Genomic DNA, 23,887 nt, shown 5'->3' on the forward strand with positions numbered 1-23,887 from the left:
CAAATGTTAACCTTGATTCTTTTACCCTTTTGAAAAATTCAATGGGATGGTTGGAAAAAAAAAAAAGACACACACACACACACGCAACCTTCTAACGTAATACCCAGGCAGTCAGATAATTTATAGTACAACGTGTAACACTGGGATCCAACTTTTCACCCAGCAAAATCTCCTTACAAATTAGGGCAACATATACCACAAAGCCAATGGAAAAAAAAAGAAAACCTCGATTGAATTGCAAACACAGCTTTTCAATTGACATTAAAACAACTAACCTTTACCTTATGACTGAACATTAAAAATCAAAAGTATTACATATGAAAGTGAGAATAACTACATAAAATGTCTATTTTCATCAAATAAGTCTAATTTAGACTCCAATACAGTATTAACAGCTCAAACTTTGATGGTGAACAATCCTTTTCCACCTTAATGCAGTGTAGGAAGAATAGCACACATTAAAGTTTGTTACGAAAATAGAGTTTATTAAAAACATCCCTATTGTTTTGAGGAGCTTTCACCGTTACCTTGTCTTAAATTAAAAAAAAAAAAAAATAGAGAGCACTTCTAATTACGATTTGTAAACTTTTTAAAGTCAAAACTTTTAAAAAGTTACAGCAAAAAGGGTAATATTTATTCATATTTTCAGTATTTTTTGTTATTTTGTGGCTATTTTTAAATAGAAGGGAAGCAATCAAATTGCTTACAGTTCCCCACCAGCTGGCGCGGGGCTGCAGTACAGCGGGAGCGGATATAATACAGCATCTGTACACCTCAAGCTCTACACTCCAGGAAGTGTCACTGTCACATTTTCACAAATTCCAGTCTCTAACGAGGAGCCTCTGCTGCTGAGCCAGAATCCTTTTCGGGTTCAACGGATGAGGTAGCCTCAGCAGGTAACTCTTCAGAAGGCTTTAGGACTGCAGCCTCAGACACCCCCTTCTCAAGTTCTGAAGCAGTGTCTACATTTCCCACTTGGCTAATGGGAGGTTCAACGGTTTTGTTACCACCTGCCCTGTCTGTCACCTCAGGCTTTTCCTTTCCTCGGGCTTCTTCCTTCTCTCTACGAGACTCTCTATCTCTAGAATCTCTCTCTCTGTCTCGATGCCCACTAGAGCGTCTATTTCTCTCTTCCAAGTCTCTGTGCCTGTCCCGGTCAGGGCTCCTCCTTCCCCACTCTCTCCTGTCACGGTTACTATTATCTCTATCATCATTACGGTTCCCATACCGTTCCCGGTCATTTTCCACCCTATTTCCAAAAGATCTTCTTCCAAACCTTTCTTGGTCTCTACCTGAATTGAACTGCTGCCTGTTATCATTTCTAAACTGCTGTGGCTGCTGCTGTGTTGGTGGAGGCTGTTGTGATGGTGGTGGCTGCTGCTGCTGCTGCTGCTGTGGTTGCTGGGGCGCCTGCGGCTGTGGCTGCTGCTGTGGCTGCTGCGGCGGCTGTTGCCTTCCGTCTCTGTCTTCAGGACCCCCTGGGCCTGGCCCTGGGCCCCCGAGCCCTGGCATTCCACCAGGCCTAACAAAGGGGCCATGCGGTGGGAAGGGACCTTTCATTCCATGAGGTGGAGGCATCGCAAAGCCCCCTGGTCCTGGCGGTGGGCCTCTGTGCATCATGTGCGGTGGCATGGGACGGGGCGGCATCAAAGGGAACCGCTGTAAGTGAGGTGGGGGCATTCCTGGAGGGCGCTGGAGTGGGATGAGACCGGGCCGGGCGCCAAGAAGACCAGTAGATGGTGCCTGAAGTCCAATTACAGGACCAGGGGCAACTCCTTGAGTGCCTAAAAGACGACAAAAATAAAAATGTAAACACCACCGAAGATGGCACTCCAGTTTCAGCTGTGTTCTGTGGCGCTTAAAGCAAAATAAAATTCAACCCACAATCTTCAAATTTCATAGTTTGCCACTCTACCTGTCACAAACCCAGTGTGAGGCCTAGTAACAACCTAAGGCAAGCAATTGCAAAGACATTTTTAAAGTATCTAATACAGGTAGAGGCCAGAATAAACTGGGAAATAAAATAGTAATGGTAATACCAATTTTCAAAGAGTATGTCAAAATCTCCTGTAGCTTTCATTAGAAGCTGTCTTCCCACTCCAAATACATTTGAGAAACACAGTGTGCTAAGTCCTAATGAGATAAATACATTCACTATCAGTAACTATTCAAGCTAACTAAGCATACTGCAGGTGCACACTTAGAAAATTTACACCCCGTCTTCTTATTACTAGAAAAAAATGAGGTCACTGACCTAGAAAACCCAAGAAAGAGGAAGATCTCTTTGACTCCATGCTACACTTAGTCCATATTATTAAAATGCCTCATGCAGTTACTATGCAATGTGCATCAAATAAACACTAATGTCTACAAAACAAAGATCCATACGCAAATGTGAAGTTTACTGTTACAGTTCCTTTTTCAAGGCACAGCATGATATTTAACTTGCGAGGCCATCACGACCTGAATAATGCTCAATGTTCAGCTGTTCACCTTCTATTCATTATTTCTATTCATTCTTCCAAAGGTGGCAAGTCTGGTAAGGTTGGTGCTGCTGAAATAACAATGACTTCTTGGTTTTATTTTCCTATCTACATGAGGGTTTGCTCATACTGATATAAGAGTCACGCAAGTTCAACAACCTGTCATTTTCTGCTTGGGGTTTACCACTTAGGTACAGAAAAGCATTGGAATCTCTCAATTTATCCTTTTGCAAATATAAATAAGACAAATACTATAATACTATGACTGAAAGGAGTTATTCTGATAATGGAAAATGTTCCAGGTACTGTTAAGAACATGCTATTTACCCATGTGCTGCAGAAAGGTCTTTGAGCAAGTTATGGGTTGATCAGTTAGCAATGGTAAGAAAAATACTTGGGTGACACTGACAGAAAAATGACCAATACTTTAGTACTAGTTTTCTTTCTTCCCCAACATCATGTTATTTTAGATTTACAATTTGAATAAACTTCTTCCCACCTACTTTAGCAAATTAACAAGTCCTGTTTCTAGATTTTATGTATTAATAATTATATCATGCTAAATAAGAACTTCTACTTTAGTTTTTGCTACCCACAACGTGTTGTCCAATAGTACTTGTCACACTTCAGCACTAAAGTGGACCTGAAAAGGTATGCAAACTAGTTTATAATACTCTTTTAACGTAAAGACTCACCAGGTTTGGTATTTACATAAAAATATCTTCTTCTAAATGCTTAAAGAGAAATATATTATGTTCGGTGAAATACAATCTTGGACATGTGCCTCAGTATTCTGGCTTATAAAATGGGCATAGTAATAATACCTGCCACTTGTTGAGATCAAATAGGATAAAATACATGAGAGTGAGTTCAGTGTTTGGCTCATGTAACTGCTGAAATTATTCTGCATATCTATTTAGAAAAGTAATAAATATCCTAATACTAAACATTTGATTTTGCAAAAAAACAAACACAACATTTTCTATTTCTGGTAATTAAAATCTTAATCAACTCCTCCTGCTTCTTCGACACCTGCCATAGTTTAAAGTCAAGTACTTCGGTAACCGGAAAAAATACACTGAGCTTTCATGTCAGGTCTAAAGTTGGGAAATGCTGATTACCACAGCAAAAGCGCCAGAAATTGTGAAATGGATGAGGTGATGGCTCTGTCCCTTCACAGGCTCTTCAGACACTTTGGGAAAATCCCAATGAACAAGTACAGGACACCAGCTACACTGTATCTCAGATAGAAATAAAACACTCTTCACATCATTTGGGAAATATTTACTGAGTATATACCATACACTGGGGCAACAGAAGCACATGTCCTTGCTTTCACTTTGTAAAGGAATAGTGTAGTTCCAACACCTGTGGACTTTAATCCAAAACATAAAATGTATATGCCCAGGCACAGTCTCTTTTAATAGAGGGATCATTATATAGAAACACCTGAAACAAACTGAACTTTACTTTCCCATCACCTTTTATCAGTAAAGATTTGTTTTCCAGGACTAAAATGGCCAATGTTTACTGTTACGGAGGTCAGCATAGCACATGCTGGTGCCTATCTATAGGTTCAAGTGGTCAAGCCAAATTATAAAATAACACCAGAAAAACGGGGGAAACAGTTTCAAAGCATCTTATTATAACAAGAGAATTTAGTTGAGATGAGTCTTCAAAAGGAAAGTGATTCCTGAAGGGCAATGGGAAGGTCCTACTCCTGATTGCCCCATGACTTGGCTTCCTCGAGTATCTGACAGTGGCCAAAGGATGCAAAGCCACCTCAACTTTGTACAGAAGAGAGAAAAGGGGCCCTGATGATAAAATACAAACCCCAGACTGAAGGACCACATCTCTTAAGTACTTTACAGCATTCATTTGAGGGTATAAATTAACAGGGTTAAAATTTACAATAATCATATAAACCTTATATAAAAGCACAATTTTTATAAAGAATTGCCTACTTGTTTGATACATGTGGATATTTGTGTGTGGGATTTGCTTAAAACATTATACACTCAAATCCTTTCCCTTCTTCGTAAATAAAGCTAAAAAGATGTGGCCAGCTGGGTTTCCTTTTAACCCTTTGAGAGCCAACTAAATTTATAGATTCCTGATAGAATATGCCCATAGCCCCAGATGGCCTTCAGACCACAAAAAAATTTTATCTGTAGTTCCTTTTATTCCCTTTTGCAGTGAACATGTAATGCTTTTATAATCAGTTATATTAAAAACACATTAGGTGGCAGAAGACTGGCAAGCATGCTAGCTAGGAAGTCCTTATTAGGAAAGCTGGCATTAGGCATAAACCATCAGAGTATATTGTGAGTTACCCAGGTGAAAAGGGCATTCAAAGCAATTATTCATTTCATCTGGAAATATGACGTGTGATATCACTGATGAGTTTTCTAAAGTTACAAATTTTTAAAAAACCCAGTTCATTCATATTATGTATTAAATATCTGAATTTTCTATTAACTCATTTAATAGTCCTTTCCTTCAAAAGGGACAGTTTGGTAGAAATAGACAAATTTCAATTGCTGTAGGAGATGGCACAAGCTAGCATGGTGGTATAGAGATGGGACTCATAAAGCTGGTGTGTGAATCTGAGTGGCAGTCATCGGGGGTGTCTGAATTGGATCTCAAAGGAAAATGGACAAGGCCAGTGAGTTAAGGAAGGACGTTACTATCAAGACATTACTAGCAGCTTTTGAAAAGGCATATAGCAAGGTAAAGCAGTGGTGTGTGTGGTTCAGAGAACCACAATAAAATGACTTGATGAAAACTAAGAAGAAAGGAGAAAATACAGATGAGGTTTATGAAGCTGAAGAGATAAGTCAGGGCAATTCACAGGCCCTATATGCCATAAGGAGGAACCTGGACTTTGACCTCTAGTGGTGCAGAAAACCAAGTAATTTTTAGCAGGGATAAATGATTCTATGATTGTTTTTGACAGATCCTTCTGGCAAGTAGTGTACAGGATAGCTAAGAGGGGAAGGCCCCTCAAGAGTAGTTAGGCACTTATTCGGAGAATCCAGCAGTGACAGTGATAGTGACAAGAGACTGAAGTGAGAGGTGCTAGAGATGGAGGACACACTGAAGACATTTAGTGGACAGGAAGGACAGGGTGTAAGCGATGAAGGAACACAGCTCTCTGCCTTAACTGAGCGGATGCAGCTGTCAACGCAAGATCAGAAGAGTGATGGTGTTAACTCCCCTGGAATATAGGTGAAACAAATAAGGGCTCAGACCTGGGAAACAAATTTTTAATACAGCGAGGCGTTAGGGCAGACCAAAACAGTGATGGCTCTAAGTGCCTGAATTCAAATTTGGGAAGTATGGAAAACACACTGGAGTTTAACTAAAAATAACCAAGAATCTGTAAATACTTCCTATGACGATCCAAAAAACAGTTGTTTTACAATTACAAAAGGGGGTGGGGAGACACCATTGCCATCTACAGCAAAGATGCCTGAAATGGTGTGAAATAAAGAACAAGTACATTAAAGGGCTACGGGGGAGGTGGGAGAAAGGAAGGTTGATTTCATAGTTGGAGTCCAACGTGGACCTTGAAATCTCAGGAGAATGTGCATAAGGGATACAAAAGGCATATAAATGAATAGGGTGGCTTTCTGTCAAGGACCACAGAGTGTACGCAGTCAGGGAGACAGATATAAAACATAAAATGTAAAAGGTCTGATTTAAATACTGTGGGAGTGACCAACTGCATCAGTTGCAGAAGATTTTGCAGAGGATGCAAAATTTCAGTGAGATCTTTACAGAAAAAGAGGAACGACTCAGTTCCTCTACCTGTTTTGGTCAACAACCCTATCTTCCATTCTACCAGAGCCACTATCTCTAGGAGCTCAGATGTTTGATCACTAATAAAGTCATTACTTCCAAATTCCCAATTTCAAGTACCCCACTCTTTACCTGCTTCTCCTCTTTCCAGGTTATTCTCTCCAGATCTCCTTTCCCCAAACAATCTTCAATCCCACCAGGCTCATGCCCCACAAGGCCCTTCATGTTTTTATCTTAATCCTTACCTGCTTTGGAGTCCATGGCTCTCCCTCACCATATCTGCCTGGAAAATCCCCAACATTGGTTTTAAATGCAACTCTTCTGCCTAATCTCCACCTGGACATGGAGTATGCTGACTGCTCTCATTTCAAATTTCTGTAACTACAACCCAAGTGGACCCTTCATTCTGGCCAGTAATCTAACATTTTCCTAGTCAATCCACATTCTCATGTCCTGGATGAGGACACATGTTCAAGGTCCTCCTTAATCCTGTCTACTCTTAGTTGTTTTGTTTGGTAATTTCAGTACGGTAAAATTCACACATCCTGTAATTTACCCACATAGATGTACAATTCAATGGTTTTAGTATATTCACAGAATTGGGCAACTATCACAATCAACTTTAGAACATTTTTATTACCCTAAAAGGAAATCCTGCATCCGTGGGCCATCTCTATTTCCCCAGCTTTCCCCTCATCTGTCCCAGCCCCAAGCAACCACATGTTTTCTGTCTCTGTGGGTTTACCTATTAACATTCTGTATAAATGGAATCATAAAATATGTGGTCCTGTGTGACTGACTTTTGCTTGGCGTATCTTCTCAAGGTTCATCCATGTTGCATGTTTAAGTCCTTCATTTTTTATTACTAATATTCCGTGATACGAATATACCATATTTTAGTCACCCTAGTTGGCTTATCATTTTTTTAAAAAGGTCTTTAGAAAAAGACTTTTTCATCCACCCACATGCCACCAAATCTACCAATTTACCTGCACCTGAATCCACATTACTCCTACTGTCTGTGACTGTCCGCGCTCCAATGGTTACACCTGTTATTTGTACCCTGGATCTGTCCCTTCTCACCTACATAACAACCGAGCACATAGCCCTTCTTGCTTGCACCAACATTCTCCCCTCTACTGGGCTTCCCAATGGTAAGTATGCTGTAGTTTTTGCCCATCTTTCAGAAACAAGAACAAAAATTAAAAACTCCCTCACTCTGCATCTCCTTTCAGGTATCACCCCATCTTGTTTTTCTCCTCTATAGCAAATCTCCTGAGATGTTCAAAATCCTAATTGTATCCTTCATCTCCCAGTCTCTCACAACCCTATGTAACTGGGCTTTTGAACTCATCAATCCAATGAAAGCACTTTTCTCACAGTCACCAGGAGCCTTCATTTTGCTAAATCCAGCTGCCAAGTCGCAGCGCTCTTTCTTGATCCATCAGTGTCATCTGATAGTTCACCTCTCTCCCCCTCTTTCCTGCCTAGAAACTCTACTTGGCTTTCAGATTATCTCCCTCTACATTTTTATCCTAGCCCACGGGCTGTACCTTCTCAGCATCCTTTGCTGGAGAGTACAGTATAGATAGTGGTCAAAAGCACAGGCTCCTGTTGGAGTGGGGCTACCTTGAATTCTAACACGGCTACTTGTAGCTATGTGACCCTTGGAAGGTTATTTCATCTCCAAGTGCTTCAGTCTCCCCATCTATAAAATGAAGATAACCCTGAGGGCTGCAAGGGTTAAATGATTAATATACACAAACTGCTTAAGAGTTTCTGGCACGTGGAACTATGTCTACCTTAGTCTCACAGCATCATATTCTTAGCTGCCAAATGCTGAAGAATGTTGTCCTCAGACCTCTCACCACTTCTCTATTTACATTTTCTCCTTAGGTAATCTCACAGGCTCCTGCGGCTTTAAATATTATCTTTATCTGCTGAAGATGCCAGAATTTGCAGCTCTATTAGATGTTACCAGTAGTTTACTTGACATCTGTACCTGGGTATCAAAGTTAGAATATCCAACATTTTAATTTGATAGGCTCCCCTCAAACCCACTCCTACAGATTTGCGCATCACAGGAATGGCAATTACATCTACCAGTTGCTTACATAAAAAACGAGTCATTCTTGACTCTTTTTCGCATTCCATATTTAAGTAATATGGCAATTCTGAAGGCTCTATCTTCAAAATATCTTCAGACTCTAACCACTTATCACCTCCATTGCACCAGCCCAACGTGGGCTAGCTCCCATCTCATCTGCTGCAACAGCATCAGAACTGGTCTCCTTTCCACTCTTACCAACTTCTAGAGTCTGTTTCTCTAACAGCCACAGTAATACTTTAAAAACTGCACATCAGATCATGGCATGGATAAAAGACTCTACACCATTTCCCACTGCACTCAAAGCCTAGTGCTCAACAAACTTCTCTAAGCTCATCTCCTGCCACTTTCTTCCCTTTGCTCTCCCTTCCTGCTGTGGTCCTTCAACAATCCATGCCCCATCTCAATCCAGGCCCCCTTTCCTTTGGTCCTCACTCTACATTCCTTTCCTCTGTATTTACATGGGGGTATTCTCTTCATTACTGGTTCAGATGCCTTCCCTAGCAATCATATTTAAAATTGTACATATCCGTGTTACACCCTTATACTGCCTAACTGTCCTGTTTTACTCTTTTCATAGAAACGTCTCCATGTTAAATTATTAGCCCAGGTATGCGAAAATATAAACTCCAGAAAGACAGGTTTTGTTTTGTTCATTCTGGTATTTCTAGTACCTAGAAGGGTGCCTGGCACACAATGGTTATTGATTAGATATTTATTGAACATATGAGTGAATGGTGTTTGCAGAGGTGATGACCAAACTCATGAAGGAGAAGATACCTCTCAGGGAATTAAGAATAGAGGCTACAAGCTCCAGGTCTTTTCCCAGGGTGGTAAGAATCTTCCCAGCATAAACCTAGGAGGACTTGAACTTTGAGAAAGGATGAGTTTTCTTTCAACCTCCTTTTCTGTTCTTTGTTGCAGTTCCACCGTTTTGATTTGATCTCTACAGAATGAGTGTCACTGTGGCACTTTGCATGAACTAAACATGAACTTTTCCCACATGAAGAAAAAGATGTATCAACCACTCATCTCTTTCATCAATACCTGAAGATCCCTAAGCATATATCCCTAGGTTTTTTTTTTAATCAGCAAGTATTATCCTTTTTCCATTTCAGACCTGCAGAAAACTGAAATAACAGTACAACCAACATGTTATTTCCTTTGCCTAGATTCACCAATAACATTTAGGCCTATTTATTCTGAAAACACTCCTGGGTTATTCTTATAGAAGGCACTATGTTCTGAGAGCTGGGGAAAATGGAAGAATAAGGAGCCAATTTTCAAAGAATGAGAAAAAGCATCTTTCAGATTATATTATACATTAAGATTATATTTTAAAAATGATGCTTAGAATGTTAGCAAGAGATTCTTAAGAGAAATTTGAGTTTTCAATAATATATAATGCAGATATACTGAGATGTGACTCATCTATTTTTGGCATAAGGGTACATTATATTTTGATAACATCTAATACATGAAAAACAGAATTATAAGTGAAATTGGAGAATGATTATCTTTTTTAAATGCTTGGTTTTTTCAAAATAATGTACAGTAGGCTCTGCATGGTCAACTTCCTACAGATTTGCTTTTTGGAATTTCAGTTAGCATAATAATAATTACTTAAGTATGTCACTATAATTGACAAAGTGCAATAGCTATGAGTTAAAATTTCACTATTAGAGTCAATAAACTTGAAATCTAAAGTTAACTTTCTATCACTGAATGAGATTATCTGTAGGCAATTTTATTTTCAATATTAGCTGGAAAAAAAACCTTACCTGAAATTCTTTACAGCAATTAACTTTGTCTACCAAAATCAATCTAGAGCCCAGAGTTACTGCCCCTCCCACCTTCCTCAAGATGTCCCTCAGAGAGATTTAAATTTAAGACATTCTTCAGACTTGCACTCTGGAGCAGCCTAAGAAGTGACAGCCCAGGAGAAATGGAGACAATGTGTTAAAATATTTCAAGGTTTTCTGCAAGACTTTCTCCACGTTTCATTTGAAGTGCTTTGCCTTGGGAGAAACTATGGTGTGTTCATGTGTAAATTCATATCCACGCCAAGTATTTGTTCTAGATTAATCACTATTTTGCATTATCCACTGTATCCAATGAACAATGTTATATACTAAGTTGAAGGTACTGTAATTCGTATTTAAGAACCATTTCTACTATATAACACTAGTGGAATAACATTAATACAATAATTAGAGTACCAATTCAAATATTTTAAAGCTTTCAAAGAAGAACACTTTTATAGGATAAGTAAACAGGCTTTTTGGGTACCAAATTAAATACCTGATATATCACTCTAGCTTATAATTTAATGTAACCAAACATCAAAATTCAAACAAAATTAAAACACAAAAATTGTTTTTTAAAAAATTACGTATTATGTTAGTACTTTGAAAACTCTACTTTCTAGAATTTTCTTCAGGCTTCCTTTTAATGTCAGTGGCTAACTAGTGCATTATTAGTAGACTGGTGCTTTAATATTCTAGTAAGTGTTGCTAAAAATGAGCTACTAAAAAATCTAAAATTCTAGACAGAAACTGGGCAAAGAAATCCAAACTTAAGTGAAATCATCAAAATCAAATTCCTATTGATATTGCTGGCAAAGTTATTCATCTTTTAGGCAGTTTCGGGGATCATAACGATAGCATAAAAACATTTGCGCTTGTTTAAATATAATTCACAAACCAATTCTGTCCCCACAATTTCCTGAGGTGTCCAAATCTGGAATCATCAACTCAAATGTCTACTGAAGCCATGATAGGACTGCAGCGCAGCACACCACTGCCTAGTAATTTAGCCACAGGCCACCAACTTGTTACTCTTGCTTTAAAACCTTTGGTAACAAAAATTACAAGTAGGAAGTGATCTTACAAATACTCAACTCTTATTTATAAATTTTACCATCAGCTACAGTAGTGTGACAAAAACTGGTGGTAATCTCTTCATATTGATAATTAATGAATAAACATACTTGTCAAGAGGCTTTAATTTTCCATAAAAGGAATGAGTTCAACCTAGAACAGTTTTTGCTTGAAAAGATATTTTGGATATACTGGTAACACAGTAGAGATAGGTAACACAAACAAACATTTTTTTGTGTATTCTTTTTTATTGTTTGGAACACCAAAGTAACCCAAACTTTACATTTACAATGAACTTTTTAATAAAAATAGGTTGTACACATTAGAGATACATGTTATACAAAAGTTTTTGAAAAGTAAAACACAAACACTTATACAGTAAAGAGAATGAACTGAATTGCTATCATTTGTAATATTCCTTCTCTCCTAAGTGACCAACAACTGTAGAATGTTACCTTTAGCTTTTATGAAACTACCACCACTGTAGCTATTTGGGTGTGTGAGATTTCTTTAAAATCAAGTAATAATTATTGTGCATCAAGTAATTTTATATCTTCAGATTATCAGTATTACTAAAAGAATCAAAATCTCTAAAAGTTGGTTTTATTCCCTCCAAATTCAGTAGTACAACTCAACTAATTACTCCCAAACTAACACCCGCACTTAAGTGTGATGATACAACCAAACCATCCTTAAGGCACCCACTGCCTCTTTCCAGTATAATCAGGCTTCACTACAGAATTTTTGGAGACCCACCGAACAACTGCTTGGCGCCTAGTACTTTAAAAATATTGCCACATTTCACAAATTAAGATCCAAGAACTCAGTTAAGTCTCGCTCTCTGGAAAAACTACAGATATCTAGTAGGTGTGCTATTTATCACTAAACTGACACATTTTCTCATTAAGCCAACTGATGGAACTTTAATATGTGTAAATTTATGATCTAATCTATCTCGAAAATATCTGAGGCAACTATGTCAAGATAAATTTTTTCCTAAAAAGTAGGCCAGGTGCGGTGGCTCACGAGGTCAAGAGATCAAGACCATCCTGGCCAACATGGTGAAACCCTGTCTCTACTAAAAATAGAAAAATTAGCTGGGCGTGGTGGCACGCGCCTGTAGTCCCAGCTACTTGGAAGGCTGAGGCACGAGAATCGCTTGAACTTGGGAGGCGGAGGCTGCAGTGAGATGAGATTGCGCCACTGCACTCCAACCTGGCGACAGAGTGAGACTCATCTCAAAAAAAAAAAAAGTTTGCTTCCTCTGTCTGCCAATATAACAGTTTAAAACGAATCACAGATGAAGTAATATAATTTTAGAATTGCAAAAGATATTCTTCTCTAGGTCTTATAAATAACATCTATGACATTTCTTACCTGTAATATAAGCACCCACCACTCACTAAGTGCCTGCCCTACAGCAGGCCCCAAAGCAAGTGTTTTATAGATGTTAGCCCATTAAATCATCGTGACACCATTGTGTTTGTCATTTTTCTCCCCCTTTAGAGATGAGAAAACTGAAGTTTAGCATCAACTTCTAGACTTATAGTTTTCTGGTAAGCATAACAATTCCTTTTATTATCTTAAAAGAAAACATTAGAGCACCAAGAGGAAATACCAAAGCATCTTAGTTCTGGGATTCCATCACTTGTTATCCCAACCTAATTACTGATCCTTTAGTACTGCAATACTGCAGTGTGGTCACCACATTCCTTTATCAAAATGATATAACTGGTTAGTCTTAGATGAACCCTTCTTAACTTGCATACACATTTAAAACTCATTCCTCTATAAGGTCAAAATTCCTGTGATATTCTTTTCAAGACTGCTGACTGAAGGCACATGGAAGGCTTTCTTTCTCATGACTGAACTAACATATTGCATTTTAGTTCAAAGTGCTTATTTTAACAAAATTGTTTTCACTTTTCTTATGTCAAATTCTAAACCCTTCTGGATTTAGAATAGCCTTCAATTTTAAAATTTTGTTTTAGAACGAAGATAATCATCAGAAGTAAAATATGAACAGTCCTGCATTGAAAACCACCCGCTCATGTAACAAATGTTCCCCTCTCATGGGTCCATCTAGTGGGAGGAAGATGGACATGCAAACAGTATGTCAGGTGATGATAAACGCTACGACTGATTCAGAATTTAATTACTTTTCTAGCCATGCCTAGCTTACTATGTTTTTCCAAGCTCACCGACTTCTCATCTGTGTTTGGTTGCACATGTTGGATGCAGAGGTTAAATTGTATGTTCAGTAGTGATAAGAAATAACAGGCAGGGTCTTCAAGACCTAAATGTTAAATCACAGGCAGGCTACTTACTACGCTTCACAGTTGCTTGAAAGCAGTGGTTATTAAACTCCTGGAGTTCATGAGATCTTTTCACTCATTCAATAAATTTATTAAACCCAGTAAAAAACACAAATGCAGCAATTTTATAAATAGTTTCAGGTAGTCTAACATCCATGGACCTTAGACTAGGATTCATAATCAAGGGTGTGTATGTGGGATGTGAAGAAGGGGTTGCTATCCAGATTCTGTGATTCTTGTGCAATCATGTTAATATGAAAAAAAAAAGAAAGCATAACAAAACAGATGCAAAAATGTTCCCTGGTTCCTAGTCCAATGTTCCTTCTATGATATGACTTCCATTGGAAGGTAGACCTCTTAAGCAACTTCCTCATTAAACAAATCATTTTCCATCATTATGGTAACTACACTCCTGTATCACTTGTGATAAATTTTAATCCCAAATCCTCTTTTACCATTACCCAATCTGTGTACTAAGGGAAATAAACTCAAGGCTATTATCAGCCTAAGCTTAGTCTAGGGGAGGGCAGAATACAGTATACCATTTAAAAACAAATTGTTTTTTATTATAAATATAGTACATGCAAAAAATAAAAAATTCCAACAGTACTGAATAGCATAGGTGAAAAGTAAAAGTCCTCCATTACAAACCAATGTCTCACAGTCCTACATCTCAGAGGTAATCAATAGGTTCTTTCCTAAAACAACTCAGATTATGAAAGCAAACAGGCATATGCATATACCTTTGAAAAATACTATGGGCTCACAGGACTAGAACACTGTAATACTCTCAAGATATTAACTTCCAATTAGGGGATTCAAGTGTTAATTATATTTGGCAATACCACTTCAAATACAACAATTTGTTAATTTAAAAGATGGTCTACTGTAACAAGCATGTGATGTATTTATTCATAACTTAAGCAGGCAAGAGTAAGCCTGCTTAAAGATGTAAAAGATCTAAGTCACATCGCCCTTGATCACAGTATTGAAGTTGTGGGTAAAAAGTACAACAGATAAACTCCAGCCAAGTAAACTGAGAGTGAGTGGGAAAGTGGTACCTCAGGCTGCGCAACTGTTACTTAGAAAACAAAGCCATTTTATTGGAATGTATCAAAGATGATTTCTTTGCTAGCCCACAAAGAACGCTACCCAAGTCCAGGGGTTTCAGATAGATAATAATTGGTCCAGACAGAGAAAAACCTAGGCTGTTAAAGAAGTATCTCCTAAAAGCTGGGAAGAGACTAAGGTTAAGTGAATTACGAACTCTGTACCAATTCCTTTGCACAGAGATTGCTTTTAATCATTTTTCTATACCAAATAAGGATGTGAAGATCCAAACTTTTATTCAAGACAGACAAACATGATTTTGTCTTTGAGATTCTCTCTTGGTAAAGATCAAGTACACATATTTGACTTTAAGAGGAAGATCTTCCTCAAAAACAAACAAACAAACAAAACAACCAAAAAAGCCAGTCTTGGAAATAATTTTACCAAAATTAACATTGTTTTTTTAAAAAAATCTAACTTGGGGATGGGTGGGGGGGTGGGTGGGGGTGGGGCAAGGAAAACTAATGATAAAAAAAAATAACTTACCAAGAAGTGAAACAGGCTGGGTTACAGGAGGGGTGGGCAGATTCGTGGGTGCAGCAGGTGGCACAGCAGAGCCATACATTTTCACGCTGTCACCAGACTCGGCGTTTCCTCTAGCCCCAGACACCACTGTTGGAATGGGATTTCCAATAGATAAGTCTTTTGTAGTGTCTTCATTTATACCAGCGATAGTAGCTAAGGAATATAATTATATCAACATGTGAAGCTGAATAATTAATTATCTCCCGGTCAACATTCTTCTGCCATACTATAGATCCTATTACCGGTTCACTCTCCCTCCTACACCCAGCTCCAAGAGGATAAGCAAACACAAAGAAAAAAACATGCTTACAGTTTGGGATGCTTATTGGTGGAGTGTGAGGAGGAGGAATGGATACTGGTGGAGTTATAGGAGGTGGGGGTCCAGGAGGCAGAAAACCTAGAATAAGAAAAATAATGTCAACTTATGCTGTATCACTCCATTGCAGGCTCTAAAGTATGTTCACAGACAATTTAGTGTACCTGGTGGTAAATGCATTGGGTTGAATCCTGGGCGCAAAAATGGTGGAGGAGGAGGGGGAGGAGGAACACCAGGACCAAAGCCTGGAGGCGGTATTCCCAGAGGAGGCGTGAAAGCAGGCGGCTGGAGAGCACCAACTACAGGTGGACCCGGTTGATGTGGTGGGACCTAGAAAGAAAGATAAAAGAATAAACCACCTATCTAGACACCCTCCCATCCACACAGTAAGCACAGATAAAAGAGCAAACTGTTGAAAAAATAGATGTTTCTTAATTTGTGCTTATTAGACCAGTCAATTTATTAAATAACAGGTGGTAGTTAACTTCTATTCATACCAACTGATAGAAATCAAAGCTGTGGGCCGGGTGTGGTGGCTCACACCTGTAATCCCAGCATTTTGGGAGGCCGAGGCAGGCGGATCACCTAAGGTCAGGAGTTCAAGACCAGCCTGGTCAACATGGCGAAGCCCTGTCTGTACTAAAAATACAAAAATTAGCTGGGTGTGGCGGCAAGCACCTGTAATCCCAGCTACTCCGGAGGCTGAGGCAGGAGAATTGCTTGAACTCGGGAGGTGGAGGTTGCAGTGAGCCGAGATTGCACCACTGCACTCCAGCCTGGGCGACAGAGCAAGACTTGGTCTTCAAAAAAAAAGAAAAAAAAAAAAAAGGAAAGAAAGAAAGAAATCAAAGTTGTGCTCTTCACTTTATGACAGCAATTTCACACTATATTTCACCAGTGTTTATTGGTGTTCTGACATCATGTAATACATTTTAAAATGTTCCATGGTCCTTTCAGCAATACAGCTTTAAGACAGGCTACTTGGCAATTTACACAATGGCTAAGATCACAGGTCCTGGAGCCAAATTGTCTGCTTCTCCCATCCGCTTTAGTTAGCTGTGTGACCTTGAGCAAGCTATTTAAATTCTCTAAAACGGCAAAGTGCCAACCACACATAATTATGCAGATTAAATGAGTTAATACATACTAAGTGCTGGTGCCTGGCACTTAAATGCCCAACAAACGTTAGCTATTTTTTTTTTTTTAAGATAAATTTTAACAACCCCCCCAGCCACGGACCATTACCAGTCTATGGCCTGTTAGGAAACGGGCCACACAGCAGTGGGCAAGCAAGCACCACCTCCTGAGCTCTGCCTTCTGTCAGATCAGTGGCGGCATTAGATTGTCATAGGAGCATGAACCCTGTCGTGAAATGCACATGTCAGGGATCTAGCTTGTGCAGTTCTTATGAGAATCTAACTAATGCCTGATGATCTGAGGTGGAGCAGCTTCATCCTGAAACCATCTTCCACTCCAGTCCATGGAAAAATTGCCTTCCAAGAAATCGGTCCCTGGTGCCGGAAAGGTTGGAGACCACTATCTGAACAGATCAGGCAGCTTTCTGTAAATGAGTGCTGACACACATTGAATTTTGCTTAGAACCTGCACTGGAGGGGCATATCCAGAAGGTCAGCTGAAGAGTTTGCAAACTAGGGGAGTCCATTTAAATCACAGCCAAGAATGTACCAAAGCATACAGTTTTCCCCTCACATTGAGAAAATGAAGACACAATTCACTTTCACGATAGCTCAGATTTATCTGATTCAGATTTAATGTGAGAAACTGAGGAAGGAAGACAAGAAAAATCCAGTAGATCACACATAGAACTATGGGTCAAGTTCTTATAATTTTCAAAGGGTTTTTCATTTTTCGGCTCTTATGACGTGACAAAAAACATACTGAGTACTTAACATATATTATCTCATTTAACCCTCAAAACAACTCTAACACATGAGGAATGCCAAAGCCAGGAAAGGGAATTTGCACATTTACAAATAGGAAACTGAAACTTATAGGTGAAGTTACATGCCAAATACCATACTGCTGAATATAAACAACAGAGTTGAGAATTAAACCCAGTTCTACCAGAATCTAGTATTGCTTTTCAAGTAACAGGTTGGCTGACTAGACAGCAAATATTTTATAATAAGAACACATCTTCATGTTAAATGGCATTTATTATGAAGTTTTCAATCCATTTAAAAATTTCATAAGGATAGCATCCAAGGTGAAAATTAAGAAAATCCCTGTCCCTCAAAGCAGCAGCTTATTGGGTACACATCCAAGTTTCTTCAGGACACAAAGTCCCTGAAGAATGAAGACTCAGAAAAAAAGTAGGCAGAGCCTATGAAACTTGATACTGAATAATCTGGATGGATAGATGTAAGACAATATACATTTATTTTGGTTGTATAAACATTTATGGGCCAGGCACGATGGCTCACACCTGTAATCCCAGCACTTTGGGAGGCCAAGGCAGGCAGATCACTTGAGGCCAGGAGTTTGATACGAGCCTGGCCAGCATGGTGAAGCCCCGTCTCTACTAAAAATACAAAAATTAGCCAGGTGTGGTGGCAAATGCCTGTAATCCTGTAATCCCAGCTATTCAGGTAGCTGAGGCAAGAGGGTCGGCTTGAACCTGGGAGGTGGAGGTTGCAGTGAGCCGACATCACCACCACATTCCAGCTTGGGCAACAAAGAGAGACTCTGTCTCAAAAAAAAAAAAAGGTGAAGAATATAAACTTTAAATCTGATAAAACATGAAAAATGTAATATGCACATATATGTACTCATGTTTTTTACTATGAATCCAGACATATATCTACAGTAAGATTTAGAAAGGGACCTTTCAGGCACTTAAAGTTTAAGTCATGTCCCAATATTCTCACCTGTGGAGGTGGCACTGTTATAGGTGCAGGAACAGGAATAGGAGGGACAGGCACAGGTAATGGTTTAGGTATGGGTGATACTGGTTCTGTGTGTGAGGTTTCAGCACCTCCATTTTGAGCAACTTCATTTTCAGGCTTCTTAGGAATTCCTTTCCAATCTGTGAGCGTGAAAGAAATTTAACAAGAGTTTACCATTTTCAGTTTGTAACTTTAAATCTAGAAATGAAAAATGTTGATTATAAAAACCTAGCCCAATTATTAAAGAAATTCCCATGCTAATTTTAGAAATAGTAATTATTTAAATTAACAACAATAGAAACATGTAAAAGAATGCATACTGTGTGCCAGGCACTGTCACAAGCACTCTATTTATACTAGCTTATTTAGTTCTCACAACCATTTACAAGTAGATACTACTATTATTCCCATTTTACAAATGAGAAAAGCAAAGACAGCTTGCCCAAGATCACATTCTTGCTAAATGGCAGGGACGGATTCAACTCAGACACATTTGGTTCTAGAGTCCATGTTCTTAACCACAAGAATGTATTATTTAAAGTATTAGAAATAAAGGATAATGAAACACCCAATATTTCCTGAACACATTTCACTAATATTAAAGAATAACTTAAACCTCCCACCTATTTCCACATATCTTCTAGTCAAGTAAAAACAAAACTGTCTTTCTGCTCCGTCCTCTGAGGCTCTGGCTCCATCAGATTCTCTATATTCTTGAGCTTTTCAATACATTCTCCACTGGACCATGAGCCCCAAGATTACACCATCTTCTTCTTTTTACCACTGTCTAGCGCCTCCCAGATGTCCAGCACATAGTAGGCCCTCAATACCTGATTGCCTTAACACAAATCTAGCTCTATCCTTAGATGAAGGCTTTGTACATCCAGGGAGGGAGTGGGATGTGGGAATAGTACAGCATTGTTTCATCTCTTTTTGGCTCTGAAACCGTCACTCCTGCTTGAAGCTTCCTTTATTTTATTTTAATTTTTTGAGACAGAGTCTTGCTCTGTCTCCCAGGATGGAGCGCAGTGGCGCAATCTCAACTCACTGCAACCTCTATCTCCTGAGTTCCAGTGATTCTCCAGCCTCAGCGTTCCAAGTAGCTGGGATTACAGACACCCGCCACCACATCCAGCTAATTTTTTTTTTTTTTTGTATTTTTAGTAAAGATGGGGTTTTACCATGTTGGCCAGGCTGGTCTCAAACTCCTGACCTCAAGTGACCTGCCTGCCTCAGCACCCCAAAGTGCTCGGATTACAGGCATGAGCCACCGTGCCTGGCCTTGAAGCTTCCTTTAAATGTTCTTTCTGAGGGCGGTGAGGGTGAGCATGGTGGCTCACGCCTGTAATCCCAGCACTTTGGGAGGCTGAGGCAGTAGGCAGACCACCTGAGGTCAGGAGTTCGAGGCCAGCCTAACATGGTGAAACCCCTTCTCTACTAAAAAAAATACCAAAAAAATTAGCACGGCACGGTGGCACGCGCCTGTAGTCCCAGCTACTTGGGAGGCTGAGGCAGGAGAATCACTGGAACCCGGGAGGCACAGGTTGCAGTGAGCCAAGATCATGCCACTGCACTCCAGCCTTAGTGACAGAGCAAGACTCCATCTCAAAACGAAACAAAAACAACAAAAAACATTCTATACTGCCATGCCATCCTATGCTCCTCCTGTTCCTCTGTCTAGCAATCTCCAGGTCAGGCCCATGCATTCTGCGATTTTCCCCCCTGCAATCTCACTGTCAATCTGGCATTTTAAATATTTATGCCCACAAATAACTGCAATTCCTTGTCTTACACGTTTACTTTAGATTGCTTCTCTGGACATCTAAAACTTTCCAAGGTAATTATCATGAAGCACTGGATTAAAACCCAATACCAGGCCAGGTGCAGTGGCTCACGCCTGTAATGCCAACTCTATGGGAGGTCAAGGTGGGCGGATCATTTGAGGTCAGGAGTTTGAGACCAGCCTGGCCAACATGGTGAAACCCCGTGTCTATTGAAAATGCAAAAATTAGCCGGGCAAGGTGGCATGCGCCTGTAGTCCCAGCTACTCGGGAGACTGAAGGAGGAGAGTGGCTTGAACCTGGGAGGCAGCGGTTGCAGTGACCCAAGATTGCATCACTACACTCCAGCCTGGGCTACAGAGACTCCACCTCAAAAAATAAATAAAAAAAAACATAATACCAAAGATGCTCAGTTAAGACCTATATGATTTATTAAGTTTCACAGGAAAAGTTCTACTTAATTCTGTAGTTCATAGATCCCATAATCAGTTAAGTATTTCACTTGTGTTTGCATCTCTTTTGTCTCATTCACTATTTAACCCTCAGTTTATAATGGAGATACTGACACAGGAGGGATCCTAAAAAATCTCAAAAATCACGTCCTAATGCAAGGAACAGGACATTCGATTTGTCATATGTACTACCAAGCAAATAAGTGAACTGTAAGAAAAATTAAATACTGCTTTACCTGGGTTAAGTGTGTCACTGTCCAACATTCCTCCTTCACAAAAACTCTCGAGTTCCTCAGGCTTGACTTTGTCCCATGGAATATAAGTAACACCAAGTTCTACATCCCAATACTGCTTATAATCTGCCTTTATTCCTTTGTTTAAGGCCCAGGCAATCTATTTCACCATTAGTGAAAATATAAAAAGAAAACAAAGCAAGGTCATAAGTCTTGAGGGTATTATTCTCTATCATTCTATCCATTCCGACTCGGGCAGCAAGGGAGCAATCTGGACCAGCTAGGCTTGGATCTCATTCAAAGCCTTATTCTCACTACAGAACTGGTTACCCTTTAATTCTCACTTTGTCCTAGGATGGAAATTTCACTGGCATCTTCTCCTTACCAACTCTCACCCAACCCAGCCAACATAAAACTTAGAGAAAAGGAAAAAGTTTAACAGGGAAAGGCTGAAGTTCCCTGAATAGCCTAGTAGTATACTGGGGACTACTTTTCCAAGTCTAGGGGTGCCTTGTAATTACTTAACATCAGACAAAATCTTTTTGCAGTGCAATCCAGCGGTAGAATGGGGTGTTAAGACACTGAAGAAACACTGACTTTAGCTCCTTAGGGGAAAAATACCCATGTACCTATATGTTTTTCTCCACCTTTGGTGAATATTTTTCAGTTAATTCTAAGATGGCAAACTTTAAAAATACGGTATCCAAATTTTTTGAACAGCACAAAACATATTGCTAAAAGACATTATATTTAAAGCACTAATTTACCATGATGAACCCATCTACATTTAGGAAAAACAAAACAAAACAAAACAAAACAAATTCTACCATGCACGTAACATTTACAATTTTATGTTGAAACACTGGAGTTCTTTTAGGAAATAGTCTTTAAAAAAAAAAAAAAAAAAAAAAAAGATGCACATGAAATGCCTCAGTGTTGAAAGTCATTTCGAAGACCCAAATTAGTTTTTCTATTCCACATATTTTTCCCCTTCTGCCTATTTAAAAAAAAATTAATTATAACATATAAGACTGTACCTTTATGGATTTCTGGTTCACTTTATAGTTTCCTCGGCTCAGTTTCTGCAGGGCACGATAGGCATCTTGCCTATGAACCATAACAATATAGGCACAACCCCTGGGAGGAATCATCTGCTCCAAAACATTTTAATATTATAAAAGATAACAAAATTGAAAAGCAACAAGATACAACACCAAGTAAGCAGTTCCAACAATCCCATCCCTCACCCCATGCTATATAATGTAAGGTTAAATTCATTTCTAAGTTGGCAATTCAAGTTTGGTCTCAACTGAGTCCTCCAAGCTTTGTTATATAAAGACTTACCTAGAAATGTTTGAAATTAAACTTGGTTATCCAAGAAATGTTAAATACAAAGAATTCTAAGAAATGTTAAATACAGATAATTCTAAACGTGGACTCTGAACACCTAAATTCTAGTCACATCTATAAACCTGAGCAAATTGTAACTTTGGTCTCAGGTCCTCCATTTCATAAAATGACATTAATCACACCTGTCCATCGTACTTAAAAAACTGAATAAACACTCACATTAATTGATTCAATTGGACCAAACTCTTCCAAGAGACTGGCAACATCCTGCTGAGTAGTTCTTTTGTCCAGCTGCCCCACCCAGAGGGTAGTACTGCAAACTTAAAATAAAATTACAATCATAAAGAGATTCACATTTGATAATGAGCAGCACTGTAGCTTACATTAAAAAATCATTACACAAAATATTCATGAACTATATTACAACACCACAAGTTTAAATACTAAATCTCACATACATTTTAAAAATTCTAGAAAACTGCATTAGTACTTCCAGAAAGAGAACTGGGATAGTGAAAGATATACATAAAAGTTGGAAAAAACTGGTTTTTTTGTAGATGGATCTAAAGATTACATCTATAAAAACTGAAGCCAGGGAAGCAATAACTTGCCCACCTCACCCTGCCAATGAACAGCAGAACTAGGATTGGAGCTCAAGTCTCTTGATTACCAACCAGCTCAGTGCTTTGTTCACTTGCATGTAACTGTCCTTTCTCCACTCTTAAGTGTTGATGGTTTTTCTTTTATGTTGTGTCCTAGGTGATAAGCCTTATGGAATCAGAAATCTTACATATGCCCTAGTCATATTATAAATTAAAATCTTAGTCATCTTAATAGTTACTGATTTATATCAAATATATGTCTAGCACACCTTACTAAATGTATTCTGAAGACATCTGATGAGATTCAGAAAATAATGCAAGTGAATACATTCTGTAAATTTTTGGTTCACTCCTTACTGCTGCTTTATAGCTGGTTTAAGGTACGAAAGCAAATCTAAGGGTATACATCAATGAATAAACAAGGCACAAGAAAGCAATATTTCAAATAAAAATCAACACAGTGGTAACATTTCTTTTATAGTTTTGCTAACAGTTATAAAACACTTTAAACCCAAGACATGAAAAAATAGTACATGAGGTTTGAATATAAAGGTTGAGTTACCACTTGCAGTTTCCGGTTTCACTTGAGGGAGGCCTTTTTGTCGACGTTCTCTCTCTTTTTCTCGATCCCGTCTTTCTTGGGATCGAGATCGGGGAGAATGTCGGCGTCTATCCCTGGACCGAGATCGAGAACGTCGATGCCGAGACCTTCGAGATCTAGAACCAGATCTAGATCGCCTCCTTTTTGGTGACCTAATGTTTTCAAGAGAAGGGAGAATGCATAGCATATAGACAAAAACCAGAAAATATAAGCACATACTAATTAAAACAAAACAAAACAGAACAAAAACTAGGTAATTTAATGTTTGGGTATGTAAGAATGCAATACCTGAGAATTCATTTTACAGATTTAGTATGTCCCAAATTAGAAATCATGCACATTATTTAAATAAAATACACAATGTTGACAGCTTATATAAGTATCTGTCATCTTCAGTGCCGTCTGGTACTATATAAAATTACATCC

At 38.8% G+C, this 23,887-nt stretch overlaps 1 protein-coding gene across 12 annotated transcripts in view; it reads right to left on the bottom strand.

Annotated features, from left to right (window-relative positions):
- Positions 1-464: 464 nt before the first annotated feature.
- SCAF4 (SR-related CTD associated factor 4) overlaps positions 465-23,887 on the bottom strand; it is a 61,847-nt gene continuing 38,424 nt past the window's right edge. For 6 of the 12 annotated variants that reach the window (XM_003813224.4, XM_055105173.2, XM_008965792.4 and 3 more), the window contains 9 exons: positions 23,423-23,613; positions 22,478-22,578; positions 21,946-22,059; positions 20,912-21,068; positions 18,425-18,582; positions 15,701-15,866; positions 15,531-15,617; positions 15,182-15,373; positions 465-1,784 (listed from right to left, as the gene is read on the bottom strand). In XM_003813224.4, coding sequence (XP_003813272.1) covers positions 829-1,784; positions 15,182-15,373; positions 15,531-15,617; positions 15,701-15,866; positions 18,425-18,582; positions 20,912-21,068; positions 21,946-22,059; positions 22,478-22,578; positions 23,423-23,613 — 2,122 coding nt within the window. In that variant the 3' untranslated portion in view covers positions 465-828. The remainder of the gene's footprint in view (positions 1,785-15,181; positions 15,374-15,530; positions 15,618-15,700; positions 15,867-18,424; positions 18,583-20,911; positions 21,069-21,945; positions 22,060-22,477; positions 22,579-23,422; positions 23,614-23,887) is intronic. The other 6 variants (XM_055105176.2, XM_055105174.2, XM_055105175.2 and 3 more) reach the window with 1 other exon arrangement.

Source organism: Pan paniscus, chromosome 22 (genome assembly GCF_029289425.2).
Source record: "Pan paniscus chromosome 22, NHGRI_mPanPan1-v2.0_pri, whole genome shotgun sequence".
NCBI classification, from domain to species: Eukaryota; Metazoa; Chordata; class Mammalia; order Primates; family Hominidae; genus Pan; species Pan paniscus.